The 19,548-nt window shown below is 38.9% G+C and overlaps 1 protein-coding gene across 4 annotated transcripts in view; it reads right to left on the minus strand.

The window, feature by feature from the left end:
• bsnb (bassoon (presynaptic cytomatrix protein) b) overlaps positions 1-19,548 on the minus strand; it is a 120,218-nt gene that overhangs the window by 62,049 nt on the left and 38,621 nt on the right. For 3 of the 4 annotated variants that reach the window (XM_073876308.1, XM_055183597.2, XM_073876310.1), the window contains one exon: positions 10,375-11,097. In XM_073876308.1, the coding sequence (XP_073732409.1) occupies positions 10,375-11,097 (723 nt within the window). Of the gene's footprint in view, positions 1-10,374; positions 11,098-17,735; positions 17,895-19,548 lie in introns of those variants that run through there. The other variant, XM_073876309.1, reaches the window with a different exon arrangement.

Here is a 19,548-nt window from a genome sequence, read left to right on the forward strand (position 1 = left end):
AATCGTTTGCAGAATAAAAGTTTTTGTTTACATCATATATGTGTGTGTACTGTATATAATAATTATGCATAAATAAATACACATGCATGTAGATATTTAAGGCGTATTTACATGTGTATATACATTTTTATATTTATATATAATTTATATTATATATAAATATTTAATCTATAAATATTTTTTTCTTAAAATTATACATGCATGTGTGTATATTTATTTATACATAATTATTATACACAGTACACACACATATATGATGTAAACAAAAACGTTTATTCTGCAAACGATTTTCTTAAAAAACATGTAAAACAATAGGATCCTCGCACCTCTGTGCTCGGGCCCTAATAAATGCATTATTGCAATTCTATTTCATGCTGCTAGTAGCACAAAAAATGAAAAACCTCACCCGTGACGTCTCTCATTTCAAATTGTGGATAATGGATACACATAATGTGCAGCATAGTGGTTGAATGTCAAAGATGATAACAAAAGTTGCAGGTTAGAGCAATAAACCTCAGAAGGTTTGCTAATCTAATTATAGGAAAGTAGATTTGGACAAAAACATCTGCTATACTTACTGATGTTAATATCTGAAATCAATATTTCTGATGAATGCATTAATTCAGAGTTGGAAGGATTACAGGACTGTACATTTCTGATGTAACTGAATGAAACCACAGGACCAAGGTTGAACTAAATCCTTGATGCCTTCGAACTGTCTACCTGTAAAACCCTAAACATCACAAACTCATTTCTGCACGCTCATCTTTTGGCTGGGAAGACATTCACTTCTCTTTCCTGCATGATTTCTCAAGCAAAACAGAAAAATATGTTTGAAATATAAAATGCATTTCTTTTCTAGACAATGCCCATTATCTTTCGCACTCAATGTCACCTTGATTTCTATTGGTCTTAATGTATTTACTATGTGACATAGCATCTTTTCTGATGGCAATAGCCATGTGCAGTAAATGAAAAGTCCTGACAAACATTATATCTCTTGAATGCAGGCAAACACATACACACGCACACATTTGGCACATGAATTCAAACTTTCTCTCCGCCTCTCATATCATGTACTATTTATAATGTGCTCTCCCTTTCTAAATTATTGATAGGCCATAGCTTTTTTTTAACACAGCAGTTCACTCACATTTTGATAGGCACACATACAGATAGAGGATTGGTTTTTGTATGTATGGGTGTAATCAGATATATGTGACTCTTGAACATATCACCAGTTATGAGTCGCACAAGTATATTTGTAGCAATAGCCAACAATACATTGTAAGGATCAAAATTATTGATTTTTTTTATTAGGAATCATTAGGATATTAAGTATAGATCATGTTCCATGAAGATATTTTGTAAATTTCCTACAGTAAACATATCAAAAGTGTATTTATTTTTAGTAATATGGGTTGCTAAGGACTTCATTTGGACAACTTTAAAGACCATTTTCCAAATATCTCAGCCATCCTAATAAACCATACATCAATGGAAAGCTTATTTATTCAGCTTTTAGATGATGTATAAATCTCAATGACAAAAAATTGACCCATGGTTATCTGATCCAGGGTCACATATGAAAGCAGTCATATTACAGATGGTACAGCTAGATGGTTATTTACACAAGCATGAACCTGTTTTATGGAAAAACTGGAAATAAATAATAAAAAATATTAACTTTAAAGCTTGTTTCATGTATCAGAACATTTTAATTTTGTAACACAAACTATACGCATTGTCCTCACTATAAAAATATTATTTTAAATGAAATATTTATGCATTGTTGTTTGTGTTGCAATGCCTTTATTTTGTTTTGAATTTAAACATTTTTAATCATTTCTTTTACGAGTGTTTTTTATTGCCACCATGCAAAAAAAAGACTTTAGTGAAAACATTTCTTTTAATTTAATCATGCAAAATAAACAATCTTTTTTGTTTAATTATTCATTGAAATTATTCATTTGATTCCTAAAGGGCACATATTATGCCATTTTATTATATTACACGATGTAGTATAAGTCTCATGTGTGTCTATAATCTGTCTGTGAAGTTTCAGCTCAAAATACTCCGCAGATCATTTATTATACCATGTCCAAAATGCTCTTATTTGGTTGGGAGTAGAGATGTAACAATACATCGATTTGGATCAATACATCGGTTTTATTTCTAATGATCCGATGCATCGATGCCAAACATAAAAATTCGATTTGAGGTACCTTTATTTTGACACTCTCCACGTCCTTATTCCTTGACGTAACGTCCATTTACGCATTGCCGCAAGTGCGCATTTTTGTTTATTCCTCGTTACTAACAGTGTATTTTTGTTAGTTTGTTGTTGTAAATGTTATTGGGACAGAGATTGGACCATTTTCAAAGAGTTTAATTAAATGTTTATGTTATATATTTTGGTTGCATTTGCAATTAAAAATGTAACACTTTAACTAGGCACATAATATGAAAATATTTATAAATTAATCCAAATGGATCGAAACGTAATCACATCGAAGAAGTGTTTGATGTATTGGCAAAAAAATCACATCGCAGGCATAGAAAAACGATATTGTATCGTATCGTAATGAACTGTCCAATTTACACCCATAGTTGGGAGCAAAAAGCGCTGTTTTCATGTGTATACCTTTAAATTTAAATGAGCTACAGCTCCTCACTCGCTCACTAGTTAAAAATAGATCTGATTCTTGAATACAGTCTGGGACAATAGTATCTTTACCCACCTTAGCGCTAAAACATGCTAACAAACATATTTAGAAAAGCTTTGGGGTAAAAGTTAGTCAGTGGCTGTAGGCGGGGCTTTGTTTGTGTGATGTCACATTAACAAGAGATTGTCTAATGAGACTGCTTTGGATTAATGGGGATTAAAAAAGAAGGAGATTGCATAACATGTGCCCTTTAATTTTTATGATTTTGGGGGTTTAATATACTGTAAGCCAGACATGTATTTGTGAGGCTTCATTTGTCTTCTCATAAAGACAAAAAATTTATAAGAACAGACTTCTGGAATGAATAACACATCTTAAAATGTAAAGTTACTATAATATGCATGTAAACAACATTTAAAGCAAATCTTAGTGGGAAATAATGTTAACCTTCTCCTCGGAAGACATGAAATTCATTGTCCACCCCCTTCCCATCATGAGTGATATCTCAGGCAGGGGGATGAATCACAACCATTAGCCCTGACGAGAGCTTCTCGGATTAAAGTTTATCATCCCTACGGCTCCTAAAACAGCAAGAATCACAGCTCATCTCGACAATGTCTTTAATACCTACAGTATATCTGAAAGTCTCTTTAAGTAAAGTTCACTCATATTGCAATGCCCCTGGGCATCTGTCTAGTCCTCCAAGTACATCCCTCTATTTCTTAAACAGTGAAAGACAGAAATCTCTGAAATGGTTTGTCAAGATTCCAATAATCCAATAATTGTCCAAAATGTTAAACCTTGGATAAAAAAATCCTAATTTAATGGAATAGCAAATGATGCTGCATTAACTCAAATCATGATACACACACTAAAGTGTACTGATGTCCGAATCTGTAAAACCTTGAGTTGCAGTATTGCACATATATCTGCATGCTGCATTTCAGATTAGTGTTGCATCAATTTATGAGCTGCTAAAACCCCCTCTTCACGGCTCAGATTGGCTCATACATTTCAAGCCAGGTTCCTTCAAATAATGCAGAGAGAGAGAGATCTCATGCCGTGGGCATGGACAATATCCATGGACTGATTGAAAAAGCAAATACCCAAAATGTTCCTGCAGACCTTTAAAGGTTTAAATCTCTATGAACGACTGAAAAATCATCTTTTAATCATTTAACTGAATGGGGGCTGGGACTGTCAAGCTCTTAAAATTACAAAAAAGTGGTCAGCATCTCACTTGCACTATAATGATTTTAAACAGGCATGTGGCGATTGTTGACATGCAAACTTCACTACCAATCTTTTGAAGGGACACTCCACTTTTTTTGAAAATATGCTAATTTTTCAGCTCCCCTAGAGTTAAACATTTGAATCTCACCATCCCGAAATCCATTCAGCCGATCTCCGGGTCTGGCGCTACCACTTTCAGCATAGCTCAGCACAATCCATTAAATCTGATTAGACCATTAGCATCGTGCTAAAAATATTTTTCCTATTTTAAACTTGACTCTTCTGTAGCTACATCGTGTACTTAGACTGACATAAAATTAAAAGTTGCAATTTTCTAGGCAGATATGACTAGGAACTATATTCTCATTCTGGCGTAAAAATCAAGGACTTGCTGCCGTAACATGGCTGCAGCAGGTGCAATGATATTACGCAGCAGCCGAAAATTGTCCTCTGCTATTAAAGGTTACTAAGGAGACTATTTTCAGCTGCTGCGTAATATCATTGCACCTGCCAAGTTATGACAACAAAGTCTTGATTATAACGCCAGAATGAGAGTATAATTCCTAGTCATTTCTGCCTAGAAAATCGCAAATTTTAATTTTCTGGCGGTCTTAGTACACGATGTAACTACAGAAGAGTCAAGTTTTAAATAGGAAAAATATCCAAACTCTTTGGTTATCTTTTAGCGTGATGCTAATGGTCTAATCAGATTCAATTGATTATGCTAAGCTACGCTAAAAGTGGTACCGCCAGACCCGGAGATCAGCTGAATGGTTCCAAAAAGGTAAAAATCAAAATATTTAACTCTAGGGGAGCTGGGAAATATTTAAAAAAAAAAGTGTCACTTTAAAGGAATAGATAACCAAGACTGTAATCTGGAAAAATGTAAAGATGTTTGTGTAATAATAATTGCAGGAGAGAATCTACATGATTCCAACCAAGCGAGACAGCAATCGCAACCCACTGCCAATAAGAAACAATCTCTCTTGTACACAAACACACACACGGCTCCAGATGAAATGCACATCATTGACAAAACGCTATCAAGGCATTGAAAGACACACCAACCTTAACTTGACATATTCAGTGAAAAACAACGATAGAAATCAAGCTTTTATTCATGAGTCGTCTGCAAAAAACACAATAGCCCTTCGCCAGAGATCTTGTTTACAAACTGCAGAGGAAATTCATAAATGCCCACCATGACCAAACATGAATACGGAGTACACACATCTTAAACAGCATCTCAACCGAATTAATACAGAGCAGTTAAGTCTAGGGAGCGAAGATAATTTATGCATTATGACTATCTAGGTCTGCGATTTGAAAATACAACCCCAGCTCTTTTCCCCATGCAGCTGTTTTGCTCTGAAGAGGTCTGTAAAACTGCAAACTCAATCTGGGCTCACATTCAACAAAGCACAAACAAAATCAGCCAATTGCCACTTACAGATGAAAGATTATAATATTCAGCTGATGTAAGAGTCATTTAACCAAATCAATTCTTTAAAATGATTTGTTTTAATGATTTGGTGAAAAAAAATCAACATCAGATTAATTTAAAGTCTCTGTAAAGTCCGATATAAAATGTGTTCTCAAAATGTGTTATTAACCACCCAGCCAAACTTAAATAATGAAAAAACACTAAGTAAATAAATTTTGGCTCTCAAATTCTGGGGGCGTGTCCCCTGTCAATGCTAAAACCACGCCCACTCGCGGGAAATCTTCCGTCTCTTTCAACTTTCAAATATCGCTTTAACCCGAAAGGATGTTTGTGATTGTGTTAGAGGCGGGCCATGCATCAAAGTCATGATTTTAATCCCACCAAAAATCCTGAACACAAAAATATTTTATCCTTATAAAATGAATATTTTGCATTTAACAAATCCTTTGGGAGTAGGCCAACCTCCAGTTGTGTCATGTTGTGTTTGTTATCTACAGTAGAAGACGTGCTATTTTGATATTTTCAGACCTATTTTCTATTAGACATAAATAAATATGTGGCAAATAAGCTGACGAAGGTTTCAAGTGGCGCCTCTAGAGATGTGCATGTTTACCATCTAATAGGCATAAAAATACAGCACATACATAATTATTGGGTGAAATTTATTCTTAATTAGACTTTTACAGATGATTTTCATTTTTGAATATCATTAACATTGCTCTACTTGCATTCTGGGTTTGCATTATCCAAACATGATGCATGCAAAGACGCCTTAGATTTGGGGCAAAACAAACTTATTTATAGGGCTTCTTTCAGTGAGGTCATTAGGAGGCATTCCTAATTCTGGTTGTGCTAGTAAGATAAGTAACCGGGTGATTCTCACGAAACCATTGAAACACCACGGCACAAATGATTTTAGCTTTAAAATGTGTAATATAGTAACATTAAAAAGCATCAGAATTAACACAATACTGTGTTCTACCTTGCACAATGTGTGATTTCAACATAAGAATTTATTATTGTAAATTTTATCTCATTTTCTGCTAAAATTCTCATTACCGCAATGTGTCCGGCTGTGTTTGAACATGCGTTATGTTGTAATTTAATCAAATTAACACAAAAATATTAAGAACAAAAATAAATGGATGTTTTGCTAGACTACTTTAGATGACAGAAAAAATATTTACTGAATATTCATGTATAATAATAATGAAGAAAAATTAGGAAAATGATGTGTCCCTGCCTGATGTTCTCATCCTCCGCAACACTTTTTGAGAACAGTTAAAGCACACATACAGAATTTAAATAAAGTTTGATTTTGAGTGACCAAGCACATGGACCAGTTACTTCAAGATGGCTACCAGGTAAGATCATTTTTTTATAGTTAATTTGAAATATTGTCTTGTAAGAATGCTTACACGACATTTTGATTATCATTACCGCAACAGATGCTTATTAAATGTTAATTTAATTAATAGAAGCATAATACTTTGATTTTAAATTCATGTGCAGAATCTCCAAATTATGTTCTTTCAGGTTTGTCATGTCACTTTGAAAATATGTCAGTGTTGATGTTTTCTGACTGTTGCGGTAATGAGATTTTTTAGGACTCATTTTTTAAATTATGTTACAAAAAGTGTTAAATGATAAGTAAAAGTTTTTAAATGAATGTTCCCATTTACTCCAGACTTTGTTTTTCAATGTCTGGTGGGAAAAAAAAAGTAAATTTAAGCAATTTTTACATTTTCATGCTTGACATTTTTAAAACCAAGTTTTCGTGAGAATCACCCAACCATCCACTGCTGTAACTGATGTGGACTCCACTGCTTCATTCCCATTGGTTGTTGTCACGAAAGTCGCTTATCATTTGCATAAAGTTTAACTTGTCTCAAGTGTCCCATCGCTGGACACACCCACTTCCTGTAGCCAATGGTCATTGTCGCCAGAGGTAGCCAAGCTTGTGTCGCTCTAACATTGCTAGGCATTGGCGGTGTGCATGCAGCTTTAGATTATCATGTGGTCTTACAGGAAAAGTAAGCTTCCATCAAACCACCTTAGGCAGGGTTATAGCATAATTCAGTACAAACATATGACTAATGTTAATGAAATGCACTCTTAAAGGAATGTAATTGCGACACATCACATATAACATAAAATATTTTCAATGCTCCGATACCTGATGTCTGTGTAAAGACCGAGTGCATTTCATAAAGCAATGCAATGCTCCCCTGAAAGCTTGTTATTACTGCAATCATTCAATAAGGGCTGATTTGCATATTTTTCCTTTCTGGTAAAAACTCTCCTAAATGTTCTTCCTATCTGACGTAAACTTCTAAGCACTGCTAACAGGACAGGGTCAACTCTGCTGGCTTTTGAATTAAGTAGCTTAAAAGCGATCAATAAGACTAATTTGCATGAGGGTCGTTACTTCATCGCGAGGAAATGAAACCGTCTGTGCGCTCGAGGTCTTCTGACCGGAGGGCCACCGAGCCATTTGATGGCTTTTAGCTTGTGACTCACAAATGACTTTAAAGACAACAAGACAGGTGATGCACATGTGAAAGAGTTTGCAAAAAGGTTGGCCTTCACAGACGGAAACAGAAAACTGTGACTAACGTTGAATGTCTCGCTGTGACGTATATCTTCATACAGCATTAATGAACTATTGGATAAGGCACCCAAATGTCTGCTTTCAATTTCAGAGCTGTGCCATAAACGTTATGAATGATCTGTATAACAAAGGAAATTAAATTTTTATAATATCGATAAGCCTGAATGAAGGTTACAGCCAAGAGCGAATGTAAAAAACTAAACTTAAATGAACTCCAGTAAGTAACATAGAAAGAGTGTATGAATAGCTCAGATGCAAAAGCCACTAAACACCACCTCCGTCTAAAATGAGATAATTATATTAATCGGATGCTCTTGGCACGTATTATACATTCATCAAATACTTTCGCTTAATCTTGGCCTCAGGTCATTTAGAAATACTGGTTTGCTGGCAGAATCCATTAAACGCCACAACGATTTTTGGTAACACTTTACTTGAAGGGGTGTTCATAAGACTGACATCTTCATAATCATGACATGACATGTTTCATAAACATGAAGGAGATTTTATGCACGTTTATGACAACTGTCATTAAGTGTCATTCATTTAATTATGTCATTTTTAATGCAAAGATGACATTGATTGAGATGGTTTTGTTATGACAACTTGACATAAACCAATACATCATAACATGTCATGACAACTTGACATTACCAAGACAACATAACTGCCCACTTTTTACCAGTGATGCAAATTTAATTTGTCCTTAAAATGTCATTAAGTGTTAATACTCTATCATATAGTTTTATAACAGCATCATGAATATTTTTCTTGACCTCAACTACAGTGGTACAAATATAATTTGTCATTAAACAACATGATCTCACAAAGTTCCGTGGGATAGTCACGGAATTTTGTGCTAATTTTTTTCGTGTCATTCTCACGGATCTCCGCATTTTTCCGTGGCCCTGCTACGGGCGGTCCCCTTTGTGGCATTCCCACGGATTGGCCACCCAACTGCTTCTTCCCACTTTCAAACCATCTTCGCCTTGGTTTAGGGTTAGATTTGGTGTTTGCGTTAGTATGTCACTTTAAATATTGGCTTATACTATTTTTTCTGATTTATTCTTTTATATTTTCTAAACTTTAAACAATTGTTGCCTGGCATTGGGGTTAGAGTTGGGTTTGGGTAGGGATGTCATTTCATGTAAATCTAACCCTAAATCGAAGTGAAAATGGTAAGAAAATAGGACAAAACAGTTGAGTAACCAATCACAGGGTATATGCAGGAATCATAGAGATGAATTTACTACCTTTTACTACCACGGGCACCCTGGCACAGGAGACGCATGTAATACAACCATGGATCACATTCAACGTGATTACAAAATATGTAAGGTCACGCTGGCGCATCACATGGCTATTGCAAGATGAGATGTTGTGGTTTAAAAGTACTTCTTTTTGCCAAAACAACGATAGTTTTGATAAGACTCTTATGCCTCGGTTGGGATCATTTAGGGCCTTTTGAAACTGCATTGAAACCGTAAACGGTTGAGGTCCACTAAAGTCCACTATATGGAGAAATATCCTGGAATGTTTTCCTCAAAAAACTTTCTTTCCTTTTAACTGAGGAAAGAAAGACATAAACATCTTGGTCGACATGGGGGTGAGTCAATTATTTGGATTTTTTTCTGAAAGTGAAGTAATCCTTTAAATGTCAGTACATGTTTCTAATTCTCTCAATGTTTCAACTATATCTAAAATATACTTTTCCCTAAAATGAAAGACTGACAATCCCTGGTGACTATGAACAATCATTGTACATTAAGAGCTTCATACTGTAAAAATTCATTAGGAATTATGATCCATAGAAAAACACAACAGCATATGAGTTATATCTAGATGCCATTAGGTCAATATCTAGATCTTAACTGTAATACAATCAACAAACAAAGTTATGATATACACAATACAGCACAGATAAATTATCCCTTTAAGCCGCATGACACCATATTGTAATGTGATATGTGCAATATCGTATTATGTGATCAATGATTCTCGACCAATGAGAACTGTATAATGACCCATATCATTTCTTAACCCGCCCCGAGCCACACAAGATCTGTTGTTCGATTAGCCAAAAGAAAAGAAAAAACAGCACAGCAATAAAATCCAAGAATAGCCAGTCAGACTGAACTAATCTTATAAACTGCCACCAAACAGAGATACGCAAATCCCAGACAAATTAACGCAATTCATGATCCCAATGCTCTTTGAATATTCAGCAATCGTCTTCATATCTCCGTTTGATTGACTTATTTAGCCTGAGGTCAATTCCGACTGGTTGGCCAACAGTTTGAAAGTAAAGGCACAGCATGATGACGTGACTTGTATTGAAAGTTATTTGCTGCACACAAAGTGCAGCAAAAAAGCTGTGGAGCAAAAAATTTCCAATCTAGAGTAAAATTAACTTTCCTTACCTCGGTCAGATGAGGCGTTGGGTTGAAGCCGCACATGTTGCAGACTTGGGTATGGCACTGGGTGCAGAGGTTGTAGTTCGGAGACTTGGCTGGCTCCCCCACATTTAGCTCGGTCTTACACAGCGGACACAACACTTTGGGCTTGGGGGGAGACTCCTGTCGTGGCGGACCGGGCTGAGTTGTCGGTTTAGCAGCCACTGTCGGACTGGGCCCTGGTTGCTTCTGTGGGGGCTTGGGCGATGAGGGTTGCTGGCCTGGTGGTGTGCTTTGCACGGGATCTACGGATATTAGATTGCTGGCCTGGTTCAAGAGCGAAGCGCCGAAACCGAAGAGCTTCCCGAAGGGTTGTTCTGGCGGTGGCGGTTGACGAGACGGAGAGCTTCCGGCACTGCGGGTGTGATCATGCCGAGGGGTCTGGTGCTGGGTTCCAGGGCCAGAGCGGGAGAGGTCGGGCTGGGATGGAGCTTTGGCCATACCCGGAAGCGGGATGGCCCCTGGAGCAGGAGGTTTGCTTTGAGGGGCGGCTTGAGTGACAGTATGCTTCTTAGCATCTGCGGGTGGGTGGGGCTGTGGTTGAGATTGGGGCTGGGGGGCCGCCGTGGGCAGAGGTTTGCTCGGCTGGGATGGTGAGTGAATCTGCTGCTGGCTCTTGGAGCGTGGCGTCTCCATGTCCATCCCCAGGGCCCTCTGCATTTGACAATTCAGACACAGCCACTCCTGGACCTGAAAAAGATCAGCATTCAATTACTGACTATGTAATTAGATGACAAGATTGATCATTAATTTCTCATTATAAAGAATGAGGGGAAGACGATAATGGAAGACAAAGCATGTAACAGTACCAGTGCATTCAAGCTATACAAGTTTTTCAAAGTGTGTGTTCACAATGATCTGCCAATTCAGCTACACTACAAGTAGTAGTATTATGCCAACAGCACATCTGTCCACCGAACAGGAAATGAGAAATGCACCAATAGCTTTGACAACCTAATTGACACGACTAACACAATTACATTATTTTCTATGGCAGAGCTGTGACACACGACCGCACATAAATAGGATTCACTAATAGGATCAAAAGGCGCATCTGACATCTGGACAGAAAATTTGACTTCATGAATGGATTATAACCATACGATGGGTTTGATGTTCAGTATATTAGCCTATCTAGTGTCCGTACATTGATGCAATATTTACAACTGACATGCTGAGACATGAAGGCTGGCATGAAGGATTTGATATTACCAAATGACAAATTGTGCCAATCAAAACTATAACATCAGACAGCTGGACTGAAATGATGTGACACGGTTTTTCTGTGAAGGTTTTGCATAACGCTGAGAGAGGAAGACTTGAGTGCTTTAACTATTCTATTCTTTACTTTATGCTTTATACTATTCTAAACTTTAACTATTCTATATACTATAGATTTAAAAAATGTCCTGTTTTATGTGTTTTTGTTTCATGTAAACCTGCTTTGAAACAATGCCACAATATTTAAAGTACTATACATATACATTTGAATTGACTTGTAGGTCAGGCATTTGGCAGATGCTTTTTCCAAAGCAACTAACAGTGCTTTCAAGGTAAACATTTTATCACTCTGTGTTTACTGACGCAAAAGGACAGATGGAGGAAAGAGGAAAAAAGAAAAAAGAAAGGCAGAGGAAAGAGAGAGAGAGAGAGAAAGACAGACAGGATAAATAGTTTGATAGATCTAGAGAGAGAGAGACAGAGAACCGCCAGAGAGAGAGAGAGAGACAGGCCGACCGAGCGAGCGACAGACTATCTGAAAAAGAGACAAACAGACAGACCAACCGAGAGACAGAGAGACCGACCAACCTAGTGAGAGACAGACCGACCGAATTAAAGACAGACCATCCAAGCGAAAGACAGACAGATCGAGCAAGAGACAGTTTGACCAAGAGACAGAGAGACCGACTGAGTGAGAGACAGACCGACCAAATTAAAGACAGACCATCCAAGCGAAAGACAGACAGATCGAGCAAGAGACAGTTTGACCAAGAGACAGAGAGACCGACTGAGTGAGAGACAGACCGACCGAGGGAGAGACAGTCCGACCAAGAGACAGACAGACCGAGAGACAGACAGACAGACCAAGAGACAGACTGACCAAGAGGCATTCTGACCGAGAGACAGACTGACCGAGAGACAGTCTGACCGAGAGACAGACTGAGCCAGAGACAGACCAACTGAGTGAGGGACAGACCAAGGCAGAGACAAACTGACAGAGAAACCGACTGGGTGAAAGACAGATCAACCGAGCGAGAGACAGTTTGACAGAGAGACAGACAGACAGAGAGACAGACTGTCTGACTGAGAGACAAACAGACAGACAGACTGAGAGACAAACAGACAAACCAACCGTGAGATAGACTAACCGAGAGACAGACAGACTAAGAGACAGACCGATCGAGCGAAAGACAGTTTGACCAAGAGACAGAGACCGACTGAGCGAGAGACAGACCGTCCGAGCGAGAGACAGACAGACAGACCGAGAGACAGACTGTTTGACCGAGACAAACAGACAGACCAACTGTGAGATAGACTAACCGAGAGACAGACAGACTGAGAGACAGAACGATCGAGTGAGATACAGTTTGACCGAAAAACAGACAAACAGAGAGACTGACTGAGTGAGAGACAGACCAACCAAGCAAGAGACAGTCCGACCAAGAGACAGACAGACCAAGAGACAGACTGACTGAGAGACAGTCTGACCGAGAGACAGACTGAGTGAGAGACAGACCGACCGAGTGAGAGACAGATCAAGGCAGAGACAAACTGACAGAAAACCCGACTGAGCGAGAGACAGACCGTCCGAGTGAGAGACAGTTTGACCGAGAGACAGACAGACCAAGAGACAGACTATCTGACTGAGAGACAAACAGACAGACAGACTGAGAGACAGACAGATCGAGCGAGAGACAGTTTGACCAAGAGACAATTTGACCAAGAGACAGAGAGACAGACTGAGCGAGAGACAGACCGTCCAAGCGAGAGACAGTTTGACTGAGAGACAGACTGTCTGACCGAGAGACAAACAGACAGACCAACCATGAGACAGACTAACCGAGAGACAGACAGACTGAAAGACAGACCGATCAAGCGAGAGGCAGTTTGACCAAGAGACAGACAGACAGGGAGACCGACTGAGTGAGAGACAGACCGACCGAGCGAGAGACAGTCCGACCAAGAGACAGACAGACAGACCAACAGACAGACTGACCGAGAGACAGTCTGACCAAGAGACAGACTGAGCGAGAGACATGCCGACCGAGTGAGAGACAGACCGATCGAGCGAAAGACAGTTTGACCAAGAGACAGAGACCGACTGAGCGAGAGACAGACCGTCTGAGCGAGAGACAGACAGACCGAGAGACAGACTGTTTGACCGAGAGACAAACAGACAGACCAACCGTGAGATAGACTAACCGAGAGACAGACAGACTGAGAGACAGACAGACTGAGAGACAGACCGATCGAGCGAGATACAGTTTGACCGAAAGACAGACAAACAGAGAGACTGACTGAGTGAGAGACAGACCGACGGAGCAAGAGACAGTCCGACCAAGAGACAGACAGACCAAGAGACAGACTGACTGAGAGACAGTCTGACCGAGAGACAGACTGAGCGAGAGACAGACCGACCGAGTGAGAGACAGACCAAGGCAGAGACAAACTGACAGAAAAACCGACTGGGCGAGAGACAGACCGTCCGAGTGAGAGACAGTTTGACCGAGAGACAGACAGACCAAGAGACAGACTGTTTGACTGAGAGACAAACAGACAGACAGACTGAGAGACAGACCGATCGAGCGAGAGACAGTTTGACCAAGAGACAATTTGACCAAGAGACAGACTGAGCGAGAGACAGACCGTCCAAGCGAGAAACAGTTTGACCGAAAGACAGACTGTCTGACCGAGAGACAAACAGACAGACCAACCGAGAGACAGACAGACTGAAAGACAGACCGATCGAGCGAGAGACAGACAGACAGGGAGACCGACTGAGTGAGAGACAGACCGACTGAGCGAGAGACAGTCCGACCAAGAGACAGACAGACAGTCCGACCAAGAGACAGACAGACAGACCAACAGACAGACTGACCGAGAGACAGACTGAGCGAGAGACAGGCCGACCGAGTGAGAGACAGACCAAGGGAGAGACGAGAGACAGTTTGACTGAAAGACAGACAGACAGAGAGACCGACTGAGTGAGAGACAGACCGTCCGAGCAAGAGAAAGTCCGACCAAGAGACAGACAGACCAAGAGACAGACCGAGAGACAAACTGACCGAGAGACAGACTGAGCTAGAGACAGTCCGACTGAGAGACAGACAGACCGATCAACCAAGAGACAGACCAAGCAACAGGGAGACAGACTGACCAAGAGACAGACAGGCCGAAAGACAGACAGAGCGAAAGACAGACCGACTGAGAGTCCGACTGAGAATCCGACTGAGAATCCGACTGAGCGAGAGACAGACCAACCAAGTTAGAGACATTCAGACCGAAAGACAGTCAGACCGACAGACAGACAGAAAAGAAAGAAAGAAAGAAAGAAAGAAAGAACATCTACAGTAATTATATGAGTGAGTCTAAACCAGTGAAGATCTACACAGAAGACTGTAGGTTTTCCTTTCTCATATATAAACAAGTCTATGTATATTGACCCACGCACACACACACACACACACACACACACACACACACACACACACACACACACACACACACACACACACACACACACACACACACACACACACACACACACACATGCAAACACATAAACACACACAAACACACCTGTCTCAAGGTAGGATGAGATGCCTGTTACATGGGTAAGGCGTGATAAGTGATGCCAGTCAAGGCCACATCACATCCACAACGCTCATGTAGCAACCAATGACATAATGATGACAGTGAAAGTGTGTCATTATTGAGCATCCTCACATACCAATCAATTACCCTTTATACACATTACCCTACATCCTAATGCATCACTGTGCCATTGTACTACTGTGGTACTTTTTGTAAGATCATTTATCACTGATAGCATTTGCAAGAGTACACACAATTAAATTATTCAAAATCGTTTTTTTTTTTCAGTACAAACACATTTAAACAAAACTAATAACAAAAAGTGACCCTTATCAGATTTAATGACTGTTCCAGAAATTACGTCTGTGAGTAAACGTTCTCGCTTGCATGGCCTTCATTATGGAGAAAGATAATGAGCAAATTCCTCATATAACTGTCAGGCGAGTCACAGGTTATCATTTTTCATATAATTATTACCTAAGAAACTTCTTGTGGAATTCGGTTTAAACACAGTCATTCATAACTGTTAATCATTGTAAATATTTTAAAAGGCCCTGAAAAATAATTGGTGTATTTTTGTCGCCTAGTTTGTCCTTTTAGGAATTCAACCGGTTGTTTCAATATGGCCTTGATTGCTTCTTAAGGTATGTTTTAAAGTGATACAGAAATGTAATAAGAGTGGTGACTTCTACAGCTATATTACACCTCACAAAAGTGTATCAATATCCATCAAGGACATAAACCCATAACCCTTTGAGCTGCTAATGCAATGGTCTACTGGTTGAGCTACAGGAACTACGGAGTTAAAGACAGACAAATGGATAGAAAGAAAGAAAGAAAGAAAGTCGTCATAGTGACAACAGCCAATCACAGTGGACCCCAACACATTCTCCTCTGTTCTCTGGTCTTGCATAAACGTATTTGGCTAACGTCTGCACTAGGTTATTTGCATGAGGCAATGTGATTGGCTGACGCCCACGTTGGCGTTTGAAAGGTTGGGATAATCTCCAACTTCTGCCGCGAGCAACGGCAGTGACGCAACGTAGTTGGATCCACAATTGAGTTCGACAATGCCATATGATGTCACGCACTTAAAGTAAATAAGAAGCGTTAACGCTGATGTCCCTTGTGAATGCAACCCAGTATCACAAAATTGCGTGACTATTTCACGCATGGACCAGCGTGAAAATGTCACGCTTTGCCGCGTTTGAGCGTGAGCATGTCATGCTTTTCTGTTTGTGTCACTGTCACGTATTGGTTACTTAACTTTTTTGTCCTAATTTCTTACCATTGTCGCTTCGGTTTAGGGATAGATTTACATTTAATGACATCCTTACCTAAACAAACTCTAACCCCAACGTCAGGTGACAATTGGGTAAAGTTTAGAAAATATAAAAGAATAAGTCTTGTATCTTTTTTTTATAAACCAATACTTAAAGTGACAAATACTTAAAGTGACATATAACACAAGCACCAAATCTAACCCTAAACTGAAGCGACAATGGTTTGAAAATAGGACAAAAAAGTTGAGTAATCAATACGTGACAGTGACACAAACGCGGCAAAGCGTGACATTTTCACGCTGGTCCATGCGTGAAATAGTCACGCAATTTCGTGATATAGGGTTGGTGAATGTACTGTAAATCGTATTTGAACGAAATACAAAATTAGAATAAATAAAATATGTATGATTGTGCAAAGTATCAAAGTCCAACAAAGACAAAATAAACAACTGCAATATAGCACAGTGTTAACTCTTTCCCCGGCATTGACAAGTTATCTCGTCAATTAGGAAAAAACATTTGCATAAAAAAACGTGTTCCTGATGAGATTTTATGGTTATCTGTAATACAGCGATTATCCACTAGATGGCCAATTTACCCAGTTTATAAAAAACTGAAGCAAAAAATATTTATTAATTTAACACTCTGTGTATGTTTTCATAATCGTTCTGAATCTGATCTCTAATAAAATTCCTTCACAAAAATTCAAATATTTCAGGTTTTTGCTCAAAAAATAATATTTTTGAAGACAAATACCCATATTTAAGAGTTTATAAGCAGAGAAAAAAAATAGATAAGATTGCATTTTTTCCCCGTTTTGATTGTTTGAAAGCAGAGGGTCTGTTTTTTTATTTGATATATTTGTATGTTTATATATTTATAGAATTTTTTTTTCCTGTAAGGCATTTTGTGAAACTTTTGTGAAAATCAAAAAAAAGCTGATGGGCAACCTTTTCAAAAAAAGGATGGCGGGGAATGAGTTAAAAAATATACACTAAATATAAGGTCAGTTTCCCAGACTCGGTTTAGATTTATCCAAGACTAGACCTTAGTTATATATATTATACAATACTGTATATATATCATATACAAAAAACAATGGTGTGTATCTTGAGATAAAACAATGGTCTTGATATATGTTAAGATATATGCAAAGCCTTTTATCCAAATTGCTTTTTTATCAGCACGTGTGTTCGCTGGGTTTGAACCCATGACTTTTTGCACTGTTACCACAATACTCTACAACTGAGCCATACAGGAGCACTGTGCCTATCACAGCGCTGTGTCCCTGCTGAGTCCCACACCTACAGGGCAATAATCAAAGTGCAATTTTCCATTTGTGTCATATTTCCACTCGTCTCACAAACACACAGCAGATAAACGCATCTAAACCAAATGCATGCTGGGTAATCACAAGGAGAATCTTAGGCAACATACTGTACAGCTGCAGGAGAAATCAACAGAAGAAAATATGTCTTCTGGACTCGTGACCTGTCAGAGTCCTGACCTAAATGCTCCGGCACGACCTCAAGAGACCAATTCACAGCAGGCATCTCACTATTATTGCTGAAATATAACATTTCTTATATATCTCTGACTGTGGTGCAGGTGTGGACAGGAAACATCATTAGACTACCACTGCCAAAGGAGTTAGTTATTAAATCCAAGGGTTTACAAACTTGCAACTTACAAACACTGTGAATGTTTACACATTTTTAATAAAGGGCACTCTCATACACCCGGCGCAATGCAGCACAAAGCGCAAGGCACGTGTTTATTGCTAATGTGCCATTTTTAGCTGCCTAGTTTGTAAGGATTTATCTAATAATTTTGTTGCATCAAACTTTAAAGGAAAACACCACCGTTTTTCAATATTTTACTGTGTTCTTACCTCGGTTTAGACAAATGAATACATACCTATCTTTTTCAATGCGTACACTTAATCTTTGTACAGCGTGTCGTGAATATGTTAGCATTTAGCTTAGCACCATTCATTCTTTAGGATCCAAACAAGGATGAATTTAATAGCCACCAAAAACGTCCATGTTTTCCCTATTTAAAGTCTGTTACATGAGTAATTACACGAGTAAGTATGGTGGCACAAAATAACACGGCCATTTTTAAAGCAGATAAAAAATGAGAACTATATTGCACGGGGGAAGAGCACTTAGTTTGGCATCTTTACACTGGCTGCCAGTTACATATCGCATACAATTTAAAATATTACTAATCACCTACAAGGCGTAAATGGCCTAGCGCCCTCGTATATTAAAGAATTACTGTGAGAATACAATCCATCACGTACACTGCGATCACAAAATTCTGGCCACTTATCCCTAGAATATCAAAAGTGTCTAAAGGTGGTAGATCCTTCTCCTACTTAGCCCGTAAGCTCTGGAATGATTTACCAAATAATGTTCGAGTATCAGACACAGTCGATCAATTTAAAACTAAACTTAAGACATTCTTCTATAACAAAGCATTCACATAAAATGTCCAGTAAATATACTTATCCCGCAGTAGTTAGTTTGTCTAGAACAAAGCACTCACATACCTCATATTGAGTAATATACTTATGCCGCAATACTTAGCCTGTCTGGAATCGAGCTGACTTAAACCACTATCCTGTATGACACTTGCATTACATGTGAACAGCCCCTACGCTAATAGGATTCTGTTTCTCTCTCCCTGTCTCGTCCTCGACCCTGAGGACAATGAGAGAAACAGACCCAGTTCCTGCAACCGTGAAGGTCATCACACTGTTGATCTACTGACCGTCCTTCTACGAGATGCCCAGCTGGTGCCTAACCAGAGATCACGGCGGAACCAGTTTAATTCGCTTACCCGTTCACATACCCCGATAGTATTTATATATATATATATATATATATATATATATAAATATATATGTATCTCTCTCAAGGGTTTTTTCCCTCCTAGGAGTTTCCCCTGGACTAGCCAGGGGTTTTTTCATCCCCTGGAGAGTCCGCCACCTTTGGCTTAACTTACTACTTTGTATATGTTACATTATTACTATGCTCGT

This window comes from Misgurnus anguillicaudatus, chromosome 14, assembly GCF_027580225.2.
Source record: "Misgurnus anguillicaudatus chromosome 14, ASM2758022v2, whole genome shotgun sequence".
Classification (NCBI taxonomy): domain Eukaryota; kingdom Metazoa; phylum Chordata; class Actinopteri; order Cypriniformes; family Cobitidae; genus Misgurnus; species Misgurnus anguillicaudatus.